Here is a 17906-nt window from a genome sequence, read left to right as displayed (position 1 = left end):
GCTGAAGGCAGATGCTTAACCAACTGAGCCACCCAGGTTCCCCTCATTCTTCCTCCTTCTAATAAAGGACCCCACTGCTTATTATGGGATCTGGGTTATCAAGGTGATGGAAGATGGAGGGTTATGGAGATGAGCTTATGGTATATACATTTTTATAAGCAGTCACTCTGTGAACTGGGCTGGAGTGTTGTCAATTCCCATTGGGATAATATGTATAATGAGGTCAGGGAGCTACCCAAGATGCTGTAAGTCAGACCAGTCTCTGATTTCGATTATTCCTTAGATCCCAGGGAAGTCACTGCCTTACTAGTAACAATCACTTCTGTCTTTCCTTTAGGTTAATCCTCTCTTCCTTAGGATGATGTGTGGCAGTAAAGAAACATTCTCAGTCCCTGTTGTAGGCATACCCTCCCTTAAGAAAGAGATTGCCTATCTTTTTGAGTGTGCACCTCAAACAGAGGCACATATGCGTTGAGGCACACATCCTATTACGTGTGTCTAGGATAATGAAGTTACAGAATCAAAATGATTTCTGGATGTTAGTTTAAAAAAAAGTGTGTGTGTGTGTGTGTGTGTGTGTGTGTAGGGATATAGTTTAGTAATATAGCTGGTACACAATTTGATGAATTATATTGATATTAACCCAAATACAGCTATGTTATAGAATCAGAGTAAAATTTTAAAGGAACTTTTGAGGATAAAAAATGAGACATCAGGGTAAAAAAATGAGACATGTCATTCTTTCACTTGGCCACTTTGTGCTGGTCTCTTAGTCTGGGGTCCACTTTGTCTCCCCAACAGTCAGGAGTATGAGTATGTCTGTAGAAAAGGCAAGGATGCACAGCCCGAGGGTTCCAGCCAGAGGAAGTGATGAGTGGCTGAACCCAGTTGATGCGGAAAAGCAGCGTGCCCCTGCATTGAGTGACACCCAGATGTGGCCAGCAGCTGGCTGGGTGCCGCCTGAGGAAGTCATTTGGAACAGCTGCCTCAGGTGGACGAGTCCATACGCTCTTGATCACCTCCCTGCTCAGTGAGTCACACCTGGGAACCGACTGCTATTTTAGTTTCATGTGATGTTCACTGCTGTTTAAAAATAAGACAAATCAACAATGGCTTGGGATGAAGACTCCATCTGGCAGATTCTGCTTCGAGGAGAAATTAAGTGGTGCCGTGCTAAATGGCTTTCTGAGAGGAGATGGGACTTATTAAGAGGGAAATAAACAGCAAGAGAGGTTTGTAACCAACTGGATGCCATGGGGAAGCAGGTGAAAGGAGGGAAATGGGGGAGGAGAGGATGCTTAAGGCTCCATTTCTCAAGTGTGTGGGTTTTACAAAAAGAGTTTCAAGGAACTAGAGTAGAGAGATTTTATCAGAAAGTTTAGTTGTCTGTGGGACTTCCTACTCAAAACAAGATGATGAGCTGACCTCAGCTGCCCTTCCAGAAGCTTGAATGCCAGACATAGAATGGTCAGCATTACTACCCCAGGGTGAAAGAGGAATGCCGGGGAGAATGAGTGTAGTGTAGGGTTTAAGAGTGGGTTTGAACTCCAGCCTCACAGCTTATTACCCATGTGACCCTGGGCAAGTTATTTAACTGCTTGGAGCCTTTGTTTTTCAGTTGACAGTAATATGTGCACTCCTCTCAGAGGGTGTTGAAAGGATTGGTGACATGACCCTCAAAAGGGACTGAGCTCAGGGCTTTGGACTTAGTAGGCACTCAATAAATACAAGCTTCTTTGACGACAACGATGGTGACGACAATGAGGACAATGACGACAACAATTATTAATATCATAGTGAGTGCTAACCCCTTGTTCTGCCAGCCCCAGCACTCTCTCTTTCATGCAATTAGGACACCCATTTTATGCCCATGATTGCATTTTATGGCTTTGTCCCAGCTACACAATATACAAACACAGGAGACTCTAAAAATTGAATCCTTTTCCCCAGTTCAGAAAAGAGGGACTCAATCCAGCTGACTGAAGACTTAGGACTCTGGCTACTGACACAAACTCCCAGAAAAGTATATCCTTAAAATCAGTGCCGCCCAGCAAGTTCTTTTGCAGATGTTGATAGACTGACTCTAAAGTTGATATAAAGATGCAAAAGACCCAGAAAAGCCAACACAATATTAAAGGAGAACAAAATTGGAGGACTATTACTATCTGACTTCAAGACTTCAAGCTACAGTAATCAAGACAGTGCGGTATTGGTGAAAGAACAGATAAACAGATCAATGGAACAGAACAGAGAACTCAGAAATAGACATATGTAATCAACTGATCTTTGACAAAGGACCAAAGACAATACAATGGAACAAAGATAGTCTTTTCAACAAATGGTGCTAGAACTGGAAGTCCAGAGACTAACAAATGAATTTAGACACAGACCTTACACCCTTCCCCCAAATTAACTCAAAATGGATCATAGACCTAAATGCAAAACATAAAACCATAAGACTTTTAGAAGTTAATATAGGAGAAAATCCAGATGACCTTGTGTATGGTGGTAACTTTTTAGATACAACACCAAAGGCACTACCCATGAAAGAAGTAATTGATAAGCTGGACTTCATTAAAGTTAAAAACTTCTGCTCTATAAAAGGAAATGTCAAGAGAATGAGAACATAACCACAGACTAGGAGAAAATATGTGTCTTAAAAAGACACATCTGATAAAGGACTGTAATCCAAAATATACAAATAACTTAAAACTCAACAATAAGAAAATAAACAACCCATTTTAAAAATGGGCAAAAGAGCTGAACAGACACCTCACCAAAGATTATATACAGTTGGCAAATAAGCATATGAAAAGATACTTTGGATCGTATGTTACCAGAGAAATGCAACTTAAAACAATGAGAAACCACTACACACTTATTAGAACAGCCAAAATCCAGAACTCTGACAACACTGGATGCTGGCAAGGATGTGGAGCAACAAGGACCCCTATTCACACTGCTGGTGGGAATGTGAAGTGGTACAGCTGCTTTGGAAGAAAGTTCAAAAGTTTCTTACAAAACGAAACATACTTTTAACACGTGATCCAGCAATCATGCTTCTTGGTATTTACTCAAAGAAGTTAAAAATTTATGTCCATACAAAAACCTGCACCGGGATGTTTATAGCAGCTTTATTCATAACTGCCCAAATTTGGAAGCAAGCAAGATGACCTTCGGTAGGTGAATGGACAAACTGTGGTATATCCAAACAATGAAAATATTAATCAGCACTAAAAAGAAATGAGGTATCAAGCTATAAAAAGACAGAGAGGACCCTTAAATGCATATGACTAAGTGAAAGAAGCCAATATGAAAAGGCTACATATTGTTTGATTCCAACTATGTGACATTCTGAAAAGGCAAAACTATGGAGACATAAAAAGATCAGGGGTTGCCAGGGGTTGGAAGGGGGTGGGGTGGAGAAAGATGTAAAGGCAGAGCACAGAGGATTTTTAAGGCAGTGAAACGATTCTATAGGACACTATAATGACGGATACGTGTTGCTATACAATTGCCCAAATGCACAGAATATATAACACCAAGAGTGAGCTGTAATGTAAACTATGGACTTTGGGTGGTTATGATGTATTGTGACAAATGTATCACTCTGATGGGGGGGTGTTGATAATGAGGAAGGCTATACCTGAGTGGGGACTAGGGATATATGGGAAATCTGTCTACCGTTCCCTTAATTTTGCTGTGAACCAACCTAAGACTGCTCTAATAAAAAATAAAGTCTCAATTCAAAAAAACCCCAACAAATCTGGGCTAAAGGGATTTCCAATTCTATTCCTATTATTCAGGTAAGGAAACTGAGGCTAGGTGTGACCTGGGCAAGGTACATAGTAATGAAATTTGCACTGGAAACTCTAGCTTTCCATGGTGCCAAGGAAGAGAACCAAGGGCTCTGTGGCTGGCTCAGGAATACTTGTAATGCCCAGTTGTTTTGCCGGTGGTGTGTTGAGGTAGAGGCAGTACCAGAGAGTGGTTAAAAGCTTTGGAGTCAGGTGAGGCTGATTTGAAACCTGGAACTATCTCTTACATGTGGTGTTGCCCCGAACCCACTGCTTAAATGTCTGACCCCCAACTTATTCATCTATCAAATAGGACAACAAAAATATATCCTATAGGTTATAGTGAGAGCTAACTAAAATAAATGAGAAGTGTTTAATGACTGCACAGCAAATGGCATTTACTGCTGCTATTATTATCATTGTAGTTATTATTAGCTTGGAGCAAACAGGGTCACTGCTGTGGAGACAGTAGACTAGAGACAGTGTTAATTGTCTATTTTTATGATCTCAAATGAATGGGATTTTTTTTCTTTTTCTTTTTTTTTCCGCCTGGGGGAGGAAACTGGCAAGAGGGTATAGAAGATTTGAAAAGGGACAAAGGGGAAAAGGGTTGTGTGGCTTCTGTCCCTGACCTGGCTCCAGGAAATGGCACAGAAGCTAAAGCAGTTCCGTTAAAGACAGCCTGAGCCTGGGTCATGAGTGCCCCCAGCCTGGCTATTCCTTGCCCTCTGTATCCACCTGTCAGCTACAGACCACAGTGAGAGGGCTTCAGGCTTACAGGACAAAGAAAAGTACCAGAAGGGGACAGTGGAGGCCAGAGTAGTAAGATACCTTGATTTCTGGCTTGGCTGGAAATACTGGGGGACACAGTGATATTCCCTGTATCTAAGGATGCTTAAGCATATCTGGGGAGGCTTGAAATTAGGGTGGGAGGACATGTCCCAAATCAGCAGTTTGGGGTTAAGTGTCACTGGGGTATATGTATTAATGTGACCTCACCCAGAGGCCAATGAGGCCTAACATAACCATTCGCATTTGTTACTAAAGTCCTTCTTTATAGTGAGAGTCCCATCTTTGTACTGAAGCTCCAAGGGGTAGTCTACTCCTTGACCTCTTTGTGCATGTGACTGTCACACACAGAAGGCAGAAATGAGCACGGAATGGCACAAAGCAGTGATGGCCATGGAAACACCATGCTTAAAAGGGACAAGAGACTCACAGGTGCAATCTATCAAGGTCACATTCACAGATTATGGAGAAGCAGCCTGGGGGTACTGACAGCATGAGATGTCACCCCAAATGCTCTCCCTTGAGCCTCTGCAGATCCAAATGCTACCTTTCACTTTCACTGCTGGGCACTGAGCATCAGTGGTGCACCTCTCTTTGCCCCATTTCCTGACATATTCCTATTTCCTAACTATTTGATGTATCTTTTTCTTTCAACAATGTGATAAGCTTGTGGAGAGCTAGGATGACCCCTGATCCTTATATTTCTGTTCCTACATAGGGTCTGGTGGGGAGGTCTAGCATATGGGGAAGTGTTTGGTTAATATTTAGTAATTGATTCTGTGTAAATTTGTCTTGAACATGAGGCAGCAGAAGGGAAGTTTTCCTAAACTTTAGCCATTTTAACCTCCAATCTATCTCTGTTTGTTATGGACTCACTAGGGGAGACTCCTGATAATATACAACACAACACAATATGCTTATCTATCTTTGGCCCAGCACTTAAGCTACATTACTATTTAGCTGCCTAATAATGAAACAACTTTTATTATTACCTTTATCTCCGTTTCATAGATGAGAAAGCTGGCCCAGAAAGGTTATCTAACTGGCGTAAGGTGACACAGGTGTGTCTACCAGGACATATAAGTGACAGTGATGGGAGCATCACGGCTTGATGTGGTCTCTTGGTTCTGTTTGTGAGTGAGGTATGAAGCAGATGAAGCCTCAGAAGCCTCAGAAGCTGGCGACCTAAACAACTGGAACCGGGTTGAAATAGGAGCCTCACCTTTTAGAATTGTGAGCTCCTTAGCAGAGGCTATAAATCCTCACCTGCCAAAGTATAAATTGTGCCTGTTGACATGAGGACAGAGCTTCAGGGACACCTGGGTTCTTGTTTTATGACTCTTCCATCCATTGAGTTTTGGAGAAGACCTAATGCATTCTACCCTGAAATGACAAGTTGAATTGGCCCAAATAGTTTATGGCCTTCTGCGAGCTCAGGGGAGGCAGTGCGAATAGGGTGGGAGCTTGTAAATTTGACGCTTCAGAGCAGAGCCTAGTTTGCTGATGCCAAATGCAGAGCAAAGATGTGTGGGATGAACGCAATGGGCTGCTGATGTGTAAACTCCAGCCAGGGGTGCTTTTCATGTCACGCTTCAGATGACACTAGATGTTTCTCTGTTGTCTGCATTTTCAGATTCTTCCCTCAGGCCCATTTTGTTCTGTTCAAGAGCTTGGAGTTCAAGTTCTTTAGCCAAAGAGTTTGTCTTCTCTCATGTAGTTTCAAATGCCAGCCAATGGCATTTCTTCCTTAAACCTCTTGGGTCAAGGTCATGGTAACTCCTGGCTATCAGGATTATAGAACTCTGCAGCAATATTTTAGCTAACATTTTCCGAATGCTACTGAATGTCAGGCACCATGCTAAGCATTTTACATACATTCTCCCACTTAGTACCCACAGCAATCTGGGGAGATAGTTTTAGAGTAAAGGTGTGTTTATGGGTCTTGATGTTAGAATAACCCTGGCAAAGCTTGATTTCTGTCTTATCAACTATCTCATCTCCTTTGGGTTTCCCAAAGAGCTGTTATTTAGAGGAAATGATAGTGAAATGGGGCCCAAAGAGCTGCCTTCTTAATAGCCGCACAAGTATGATATTCTAATGCATGCTTTTTGTTAGAAGTTGGGTTGGACAAAGAGCCCTCAGCTCTGGACTAATTGAGGCCACCTGGATCCTTTGCCTGAACGTAAGTGTTGGTGTGGTTGTGCTCAGGTACACTGGGAAAAGGGAGGAGGGGGAAGAGGGCCAGGTTCCAGAGGGGTTTCTTGATTTCAGGTTTCAAACTCTGCCACATAGGATAGAAATGAGGGAGCAGAGACTTGGTTTTCACTATTAAAATAAGGGATTCCTCCCTTGCATGTGTGGAGAGTATAGCATGAAAGTTAAAGACTCAGACTGGGCCTGGCATTGAAAAAATTAGAGTTGAAGTCATTTGAAATTAAGAAAAAATTACTTAGTACTACTTATGGTGCAGATAGGGAGTTAAACAGTTTATAAAGATGATCTCATTCCATCCACAGGACCCTAAGAATTAGGTTGTAGTATTCTTCTCACTTTACAGAGGTTGAAATGAAGGCTCAAGTGGTCAAGTCACTACATAGAGTCAAGCTTTAGAAGCGGCAGTTCTGGGACAATCCTGGGTCTGATGCCAAAAGTCCTTCATCCCAAGCATCCAGTAAGAGGCCACATTTTAAATGCCATCGTTGAGACTCATTTTTCACACCCTCCTTTGGCACACACTGTATAGTTTGTTTCTATAGCTCTGTTATTTTCAAGCCCTCTTGCATGTCAACTATGTGTCTTTTCACAAAATATACCATAGAGATTATGATCACTAAGGATGAGACAAATGGGGCCCCAACTGCTTAAGTGACTTCACTGACGTCATATAGTTAATTAGTGGCAGAGCCAGGATCAGGACTTCTGGTTTCCACATTCTCAGGCTTTCCAATGGGGGCTCTGGCATGAAAAGCGACTGATACACAAATAAAAACAGGTTGCAGGCCAGGCTTCTTTCTTCCCAGTAGAGCTGGCCACTGCTGGGAAATCAGGCCCTCAGTGCCATGCTGTCAGAAGACTGGCCACTCTCCTGTAGCATCTGTTATAGCAGCCACCTGACTTCCAGCAAAGTATTAGTAAAAGAGCCAGAATTTTAAAATTTCTAATCTGAGCCATTCTTCTAAATTTCTGACATCTTGGTCCCGGTCCTTTGATACCAGCACAAGCCACACGTACAACATTTAGTTGACACATGAACAGGCTATGAGTTAAAATGTGTTCCCTCTACCTGTTTTAATGCTGCTCATCTTCTGATGCCTCTTGAAGTGTCACTTCTTCAGGGAAGCCTTCCCTCAACCTTGATGTTTTCTGCAGGCAGATGCATTACCTCTTCCCCTTATTGACTGTGGCCCTTTGTACATAGGCCTTGGACACCGTAGCTGTTTCCAAGTTCCTTGTGATCACTGGACTGAGAGCCCCTGGGGTGTACTCAGGGCCTACCCTGTGGTGTACACATACTGGATCCTGAATGAACATTCGGGAACAAATGAGTGCTCAGCTGCTGCTGAGACACTGGAGGGCTTTAGTTTCATTATAATATGGGGACAAACCCCACCATGGATCTCCTCAGTTCACACCCCTGCTTCCTTACTGCATGTTTTCTGAATACAAATAAAAATGCACTAAGCTGAATGGAAGGATAGAAATCTCTTGCTGGGTATGGTTCCTAGATTCATTAAATTGAGCCCTGGGAGAAAGTAAGCTAATACAATTCTGAAGCTAATCTCTTCTTGAAGTCATTCCATAAATCTGATTAATGGGTCACCTTTAGACCACAAGCACAGTTGCTATATTAAAAGAAAATGCTCTAACAGGATTGTAATTCTGTTAACAAGGCTTCTGCTGTTTGCAAAAGGAGTCTCTCACGGTATAAACAAGTCTGGGCTGCATGATGCATGGGATTGGGTTGGGCAAAATTCTAAGGGCCCTAGTATTCAATTATACTCTTGTGTATGTGTGTACACACACACACACACACACACACACACACACACACACACAATCATTTCTCAAATGTGTGACTCTGAGACAAAATGGATAGAGCTAGTGCTTGAGATATAAGCTTTTACATTGTTCTCAAAAAACAAATTGTCCTCTTGGATCTTGTACTCTTTGCCCGACATCCTATCATGTGTCATCAATATTTGGCAAAAGGAAATGTCCTTCAGCATCCACCAGTTAAGGTAATGACTAACACTTACCTAGAATTTCCTAGCTTCCTATTCCGGGGTCTTTTATAGAACCAATCCACTTCAGAGTTGGAAGAACCTTACTGATGTATAGTACAGAATGTCCCTAAGAGTGTATGTTAATATGTGCGAAGCAATGTGCGAAGCAATTTACGAAGAGTCTAGGCTCAAAAATATTTTAAGATGATGGTATTGAGTATATAGAGGTGGCCTCTCCAATATCTGTCTCTCCTTCTCTTAGAAACTACCTTATTTTTTTTTTTCCATTTGGGTTTACATCTTCTCTGGATAGTACGTATGCTTTCAGGGAAACTGTCTTCATGCTGAACTGTGGTTCAGTTAAATTTAGTTCACATAATCCCATCTTCTGCTCACAGGGATTGGTTCAGGGATGGGCATGTGATCCATCAGGGTCACTGAGGTGTGAGGAGGGTCTGGAAAATAAGCTTCCTTGCCCTTGCAAGAGTGCTCCTAGAAGTGCCTTTCTTTTTCCCTTTGTGAGTTACCACATGTAGATATGAAGGCTGGAGCTGCTGCAGCCATTTCACTGTCATGAGGGAAGTCTGCCTGGGGTAAAGATGATGCAGAGGAGACTGAATGAAAAGGACAGCTAAGCGCCAGATCTAGAATGCAGACTGAACTATACCTGATCACCTGCCCACCTCAGAACATTTGTAGTTGACTTAAACCAACAAGTCTGTTTGGCGTTTAAATTTGAGTTGGTTTCTGCTGTTTACAGCAGAGAGTATTTCAACAGACACAACTGAGTTAAACAAAATTGGGCAGGTTGCTTATGGAGGGTCCTCCTAGGACCTTTATTATATTGATGTGCATTGTCAGATTCAAGAGAACATTAAGAATGCCCTATTTCTCAGACTTATTTGGTTGTGGATTCTCTTCTTTCAGAGCCCATTTCACGGGACAAGATCTGGTCTGACTCCCAAGTCTTACAAAAGTGGAAACTGAGATCCAGAGATTTAAATGACTTTTCTAAGCTATTATTAGTAGTCAGTCACAGATCTGGGCCTAAAGTTTAGACCTACTGAATACCAGGCCTGCATTCTCCCTTCAAAGTCACACCCCATCCCTGCCCAAAGAGGTTAAGAGGTTCCCTCACTGAAGATAAAGCTCAAAAGAAGAATCTAATTATTCTTTTGCAGAAACTCCAGATTCCTAGGACTAGATACTAAAGCAAAGATTGCAAATTAGGGGCTCACAGGCAAAATAAGAACTTCAGGCCAAACAAAAAGGCATGAAGTATTTGAAAAAAAAATTATATCAGATTATTTCATTTAATATCAGGTTATTTCAAATAAAAATATTAACTTCTAAGCTCCTTTAATAAAATTCGACAATCTGGCAACACTAGGTCTGTATTTCCACTTGGCGGCCAGCTCTGCCTCCTGATATGAGAGCATGGATCCCCCAGTTTGCCACAGCACTCGCCATTCCCTAGCTCGTCCTAGCACCGATGTTGAGGATCAGTCCCCATGTATTAGTACACAGACAATATTGCTTTCCTTTTTGTATCGAGTCTATTTCATTCATTCAATTATCTCCCTGGCCCTGTAGTCAATTATTTTGTTATACTGAAGAAAGTAAAATCCCCCAAATTGAGTTGTTAATATTTGTTAGAAAAAATTTCCAAGGTTAAGTAAGTTTGGAATAATACTGAGTTAAGGATGGACAGATTTCTTTTCTGTGTCTCTTCTCTTAGTTCCCTCATGGAACATGGGTTAGAAGGGTCAATGTACAATTTTTGATCATGAATGTCTTTTTTTCAGAGGCCACCTCTTTGTCATTATTATTCCACTGAATACACTTTGGGAAATACTGCTACTATAAAAGCTCTTATGTCCCTCGCTGCTGGTGAACTAAGGTCTCCTTTTGCTAGGATTGCTATCACCTCGGTTTTTCATTGTTCCCTGGAAACTATCTTGAGAACAGAACAACAGCCTGGCCTACGTCAGACCAGCTCCCAGCACAGGTCAATCTAGGGTCTGATCAACACTGAGATTATCCCCAAGAACTGGCCAATGATTCTAGGAGGCTTAGGGTAGAGGATTTCTGGCAGATCAGGGAGAATAGGATCAAGCTAATTGAGGTCCACACTCATTCTTCCCTAAAGAACCAGTTTCCTGGCTCACCACTGTGTGTCTTCTCTGAGAAAAACAACAAAGGAGAAAAGTAGCAAACAGAAAGTGATGGGGTGGACTGGTGACAGTCTCTTCAAAGAAAGGTAACCTGACAATTACTTTCCCTTTCTTTATAATTTTATTATTCGAAGGTGAGGAACGACTAAATCTCATCTCTAGATGTTCAGTGTGCTAACAACGATCAAGACAATTAGATTTAGCTGAACACACACACACACACACACACACACACACACACACACACAGACACACGCTTCGGATTAACTTTTTTAGATACGCATTTGTGGCCCTGCAAGCAAAGAGAGGGTATGGAGTTTTTTGTGGAGGTGCCCTGGAGAAAAATGAGTCCCTTGTATTCAGTGGTCTCTTATAAGCCCTTTTATCAGCCAGCTCCAAGTCGGTTACCCTCCATTTCCCTGGGGAAGAGAACCCCTCCTTAGAAGGAAGCCCTTAAATGGCTGCAGTGCACACCTTGAAGCCAGCCCCTTTCTTTCTAAGAGTGACCAGAGGGACCACAGAACTTCCTCTGAGTTAGGTCTGATAAAGTCAGAGGGAAAAAGTCAGATGGATGGTGCTCCTTGAGAGAGATGATGTTTTCCTTATCTGCCAAGAAGTCAAGCCCTCAGCTGCTAGTGACTCAATCATTAGAGGCTTCGGATTGCTAGCCCAGAAAGCACTCAGTCATGGCAGTCGCTCTATAAGCCCAGACTTAATCCCTTGCTTCTTTGTTGGCTACAGGTGCAGTCATAAAGTTAAAACCTACAATAACTCTTATCTTTTTCTCTTCCACCAGAGAAAGATACGGATATGGCTGACCAAGAGCACGTCCTTACCCTAACAACCCTCAATGGAACCTTTGTAAAACAACACCATGTATAAACTTTAAATAATGTGGTAAGACAGGTGGTTCACTGTTTTTGCTTTTGTTGGGACAACATCAAAGAGAAATCGTAAGGAAAGCCTTGATGATGGAGCTAATATGAGTTTTGCATTCTAAAAATAAAGCAATTGCTGCTTGCGTATTGAGCATTTATTATATATCAGGCATAGTGCTAAGCACTTCCGGATGATGCAATTCTCACAACCACCCCACGAAAGGTTTCAATTTTACAGATGACAAAACAAGGCTCAGAGAGGTTGGGTCACCTGCCTAACATGTAGTTAATGAGTGATCTGACTCAGGCAGTGTGTCTCCAGTTCATCTAATACGATGCTCTACTGCTCTCCTGAAAAACAGTGATACCTCTTCCCTCCAAAGGTCTCTGAACATGCTCCAGTGCGCTCGTAGTCACGCTGGGCTAAGAATGGATGAGAACTTCTGCCAAATTCTTAAATCTTTTTTTTAATTTAATGTTTTTTTATTATACTATGTTAGTCACCATATTGTACATCCCTGGTTTTTGATGTAAAGTTCGATGATTCATTAGTTGCGTATAACAATTTTAAACACATTTGAAATGCCAAAGAAAATGCCAAATAAAGACCTCTTAATTTTAATCAACAGTGGATTCTAGGGCTGCCTGGGTGGCTTAGTGTGTTAAGTGTCTGACTCTTGGTTTTGGCTTAGGTCATGATCTCAGGGTTGTGAGAGCAGCCCTGTCTTGGGCTCCACACTCAGTGTGGAGTCTGCTTGTTCCTCTCCCTCCCCCTGCTTGCACTCTCTCTCTCAAATAAATAAATAAATAAATCCTTAAAAAAAATAAACAACGGATTCAAGTCTCTCTCTCTCTCTTTTTAATCTGGCTTTTGGTTTTACATCATAATTCTGACTGTGGAGAATTAAACAGCTTCACTGAAATAAAATAATGCTACCTCCCTACTCCATCTCCTCTATAAACAGTAGCAGTAGTGACAGCAGCCACAGAAAGATTAGAGCTGGGCTCACAAGACTTCCCCAAAGGGTTTTGCTTTACCTGGTATAGACGATACACTCTTGGTTATTGATCACTTTATCAGACTTGTACCTCCGGAGGTCTTCCCAAGCATCCTTGATGGCAGTGACTGCCAGAATGATACAGATAGGTATCATGCTCACTTCGGGCTGGAAAGCATTAACCACGGGGATGAAATTCAGAACCACAATGCCCAGAAAATAGAGATTGGCAAGGCGGTGTAGCTGTTCAAAGATGTTCTTGGGTATGAAGGAAAGCACAGTGTACTTGCTGGTCTTAATTTGATTTCCACAGTAATGCCTGTTGGGATTCTCTTTGTAGGACCGTTCTTCAAAGGGCAAGTTGGAGACTATTACTCGTTTCTTGTCTTCTTTCCTTTTCCACCTTTTCTTCCCTTCCTTTCTCATCTCTGCTCAATCCGTCTCTTTAATTCTCATAGCACAACACGTGAGTTCCCCGTTAAAGAGTTTTTTCCCTAATCAGTTCCATTGTTGAACTGCCAGTGAGTCATGTCCCTGACATCTTTTACTTGCCTTCTCTGCTGGAAATTTCTCTCTCTTCTTTCAAAAGGAAAATTAAAAATAAAAAGCTGGTTTACAAACACCAGGTGAGAAATGACAAGGAAAAAGCTTGCAGAGAACAGGTGTGCACCTTCCAGGCCACTTCCTTCTACCTGTTGAGACTCCGCCTGTTGGAATATCGACGTCACCCACAGGGGATCTTCCTTTTCCACCCAGGCAGCCAAGAACAGGTGTGCCAACTCTAGGTCCTAAAACCTACCTGGTTAAGTTTTAAAAACAAGGAGCCTCAGATGCTTTAAAAATGGTATACATTTTCTTGCTTGAGAGACATTACCTGTCACTCTCCAAAGAGCTGCTCTTAAACTTGGTCTCCCGAGATGATCCAGTAAATTCTAGACACCAATTCTTGAACTTTCAACCCGACTTTTAATAATATAACATTCTTGTATTTAATAATTTGAGTGTTTATACATGTTAAATCAAGGTATCTAAACCTCAGCACTACTGTTGTTATTTGTTGTGGAGGGCTGTACTATATATTGTAAGATGTTTAGCATCATCTTTATGCTTTTAACCACTACATGCCATTGTCATTTTCCTTCCCAATATGGCAGCCAAAAATGTCTCCAGGCATTGTCAAATGTTCTCTGCTGGGAAAAATTGCCCTGGTTGACAATCACTGAATTAAGTGAACTTAAGAAAATAAAATGTGAGAAGAGAGACCAATCCTTTGAAAATGCTGATGAGTTTGCATAACCTATTTGCAAGAAAGCAAACAGAAGAATGGTTTCTCTTACCTTTCATATATCCAGATGTTGGAACAGTTGATCTCTCTATCAAAACGATGTCTCTTGAAGTCCTCCATGCCATCCTTGACCATGATGATGAACAGCACGATGGCCAATGGTAACATGGTGATTTCTCTGTGGAAAACTTCCATGGAGGGCATCCAGTTCAGAATCACCAGGAACAGAAAATAGAGGTTAGCCCACCTGGAAGGAGCAAGCAAAGTGTGAGTAAAAACCATGGATAGAAAAATATACTCTCCACACTATTTCTTCCCTATTGTTGGCCCTTACCAACTAAAATGACATTCTCTTTCAGTGTCACCTGGAATTATGGTAAGGGCTTTGAAGCCAAATCCAGTTATATTCAAACTCAAATTGTTTACTAACTGTGTGATCTTCTGGAGCTTGTTTCAACTTGTATAAAATGGGGATAGTACTGCCTACTGTAAAGGGCTCATATAAATATTACAAAGGTTAATATTTGTTACATACACGAGAGGGTTCTCAATCATAGTAGTTGCTCAATAAATGATAGCTTGTAATAGTAATTATAAACTTTAGGATGATATCTAGGTATGTATATTTTGCTTTATAATTAAAAGATGATCTTTCATGTATTATCTTGAAATTATGGCTTACATTTTTAAGTTTTCCAGTACATCTTACTCCTTCTTGCCACTATGCCTTTGCACATGAAGATCTGTTGGCAGGAACATTCCCCTGGCTCCCTTCCTGACTTTTGTTTTTACCCAGTTCATGCATTCTCTTCTTTCAGGTTATACTTCAATTGTCACTTCCTTCTGGAAGTCTTTCCTGACTTTCTTAACTAGGCCAGATCTCCCTCTTATTCACTGTAAGATCACCATATACCTTTCCTTGGAAGTATCTAAGTTCTAATTTTATATCGATTTATATAACTCTTAAAATTAATGTCTGTCTCTTTCACTAGAAAATACAGTCAGGACAATCTCTCTCTTTTCTTCCCCTCATGTATCTCTAGCAGGTAATGCATGGCCTAACACAGAACAGAATCTAATGTTTATTGAATGAATGAATGAATGAACGAGCAAATGAATGACAAGTCTTTTCAAGGTTTATGCATTTGGATATTAAAGGCGAGGTGGCCCAGAGTGCAGCATCTTTGTTTCAGAAATACTGGCAGAGGCGCCTTGGTGGCTCAGTTGTTAAGTGTCTGCCTTTGGCGCAGGGCATGATCCTGGTGTTCTGGGATCAAGCCCCACATCAGGCTCCTATGCTGGGAGCCTGCTTCTTCCTCTCCCACTCCCCCGCTTGTGTTCCCTCTCTCGCTGGCTGTCTCTGTGTCAAATAAATAAATAAAATCTTTAAAAAAAAAAGAAATACTGGCAAATACTTGGTTAAAGCACATATTATTTGGCCAAGTGTACCTATGAAACTGCTCAAAGAGGTTCTGAGGCAGGAAGGTGAGGAAGGTATATTTGGTCGTGCAGATTCTGTTGCCGGAGTATTTCCTGGAGACCTCTGCCCAATCATGGTGGCACATGCTGTTGTTAGGGAACACGACCCGCTGCTGTGTCAGGTTGTAGCTTTGCCTCCTTTTGTCTTGGGACAACAGTGGTGTGACTTCTGATGGAGACTGGGAGAGGCCATCTCTGACTCGACACTGCCACCGGTGCCAAGATGAGTCCACTGACAGGGCCATTTTTGGCAGCAAGCTACGGTCTGAAAACAGACACAGGAAGTCACCATAGTCAGAAGAAAATATGTGGTATATTGGCTCACCCACTTGTCCACCCATCCATCCAAGGTAGATTCTGGGATACAATGGGAACAAAGTAGGTTCAATGCCTATAAACCATATGTTCAAGAGTGAGAGACATAAAGCAAATAATCATATAAATAATATACAACTAGCCCTGTGATAAGCACCATGAAAGCATTTAAGATGGGGGGAGTGTGCTGATGACTTTGTTGGGCCTATCAGGAAAAGTATGGCCCTGTGGGCTATGACCCTCAGAGGTCAGAATGCTATCTCTGGCTTGTTCCTAACACTGAGCTTCACCTTCATGGTCTTCATGGTCTTCAGTGTCCTCACTGTAATAGGAGGAAAACTAGTCTTCTTCTACTTTTTTCACAAGCTTTTGTAAGGAATAAATTTTGTAAGGAATGAATTGCATAGTACATAAAAGTATCTTGAGCTGTATCTTAAAGGGAAAGGTGTTCTCTAACTCTAAAATTTTCCAGTACTGATATTTTGGAGAACTTGTTTATGGTCAGAACCTCAAATGAGAGTAATAGGTGGGACAGAAGAGACAGTGTCTTTCCTAGGAAACTTTGGCCTGAAGTGACTGGGCTGTTCAGAATGTCATTCCATGGACACCACTTTTTTTTTTTTTTAAATGAGGTTGACTGGAGGTGAGGGTGGGAGACCCCTTCCTTGCTCACCAACTCCATTTGGTGGTTTCTGAAACTGAGGGCTTTTTCAGATGATCCTCCTAGATGGGGGAAAACACTCTTTATCAAGGATATTCCAGTTCCTGAGCTCTTTTAATGGAAACTATAAGCAAGCCTTCAAGTTTTCCTCTGGCCATTCTTACTTAAAGACCCTGAAGGATATTATTCAAAGACATCCTTTGTAAGAAGTTGTATATAATGGGACTTCTCACTTAGTAGGCTCACAGGATGATTTTCTTTTGAATAAATGGATGAGGGAACATCAGGTATTATTAATCTTACAATGAGTAACCTCACCTGCCATTGAAACTATGATTCTTTAAAGGAGAAAAAGTTCCATTTCTAGTTGAAATGGTAATATTTTACCTTCCTGATGCCCAAATGATCTGACCCTTATCATAATTCTCCTCATGAGTTTAATCAATCCAAATGATTTTCAGTCCAGAAGAGCTCTTCAAAGTCTTAAGTGAGCCCTTGTAGCAAGCATGAAAAAATAAGTGCAATTACTGATGCCATCATAATGTGACCAAAAGCAATATTATGACATATGGTAAGCCAGAAATAATATTGTATATCTTCTTTCTCGTTATAAAAAATGTCCCTTTCATGGATTTTTTAATTATTGTTAAAGAAAAGGAAATGAAGAGATAATTCATGAATAGAGTTGAAAATGCAAATGAGAAATCTTGCCGTGGCTAATGCCATACATATCAGACTTCTCTCAATTTTAGGTAATAAGGACTTCAAAAAGGAAGACTGGGTTGATATGGGAGATGCAGGTATTTTAGTCGGGGTGGTTTAAAAAGTACATTTTTTCATATCACATTCTTGCTTTTCTTTATTTACACTGTAAAATAAGCTTTCTTAAAAATAAAGCAGATGTAAAATGGATGCCAAACAAGTAGACTTAGACCTGATGAAGAACTGAATATTTTCATAGTTCCCAACTATCTTTCCCCCCAAATTATTAATTACAACAGTAAAAAAAAAAAAGAATAATTGTAATAAAGAAGCATGGCAGACACCACCTTACCCAATAGATTAAAGCAAAATCACCAATATGGCATAACCTGATATTCTGTGCCTCCTGTTATGATGTACCAAGGACATGGCATCATTTCTGTGGTAGTCACAGGAACTATTGAAAAACCTCAAACTGGGGATTATTTTACAAAATGACCAGCTTATGTTAAATAAGTATTAAATGTCAATGGTCAAAGAAAGGCAGAGGAACCATTTCTGATTAAAACAGACTAAAAAGATATGATAAGTAAATGTAATGTGTG

The 17906-nt window shown here is 41.1% G+C and overlaps 1 protein-coding gene across 1 annotated transcript in view; it reads right to left on the bottom strand.

Moving 5' to 3' along the window:
• Positions 1-15882, bottom strand: part of ATP10B (ATPase phospholipid transporting 10B (putative)) — a 112384-nt gene extending 96502 nt beyond the window's left edge. Inside the window, exons 1-2 of the mRNA XM_045792041.2 lie at positions 15594-15882; positions 14197-14391 (exon numbers count right to left, since the gene is read on the bottom strand). Coding sequence (XP_045647997.2) covers positions 14197-14391; positions 15594-15868 — 470 coding nt within the window. The 5' untranslated portion in view covers positions 15869-15882. The remainder of the gene's footprint in view (positions 1-14196; positions 14392-15593) is intronic.
• Between the last annotated feature and the right edge of the window lie 2024 nt (positions 15883-17906).

Source organism: Ursus americanus, chromosome 15, assembly GCF_024610735.1.
Source record: "Ursus americanus isolate L20-20 chromosome 15, mUrsAme1.1.p, whole genome shotgun sequence".
Taxonomy (NCBI): domain Eukaryota; kingdom Metazoa; phylum Chordata; class Mammalia; order Carnivora; family Ursidae; genus Ursus; species Ursus americanus.
This window is presented reverse-complemented; position numbering and strand designations above follow the sequence as displayed.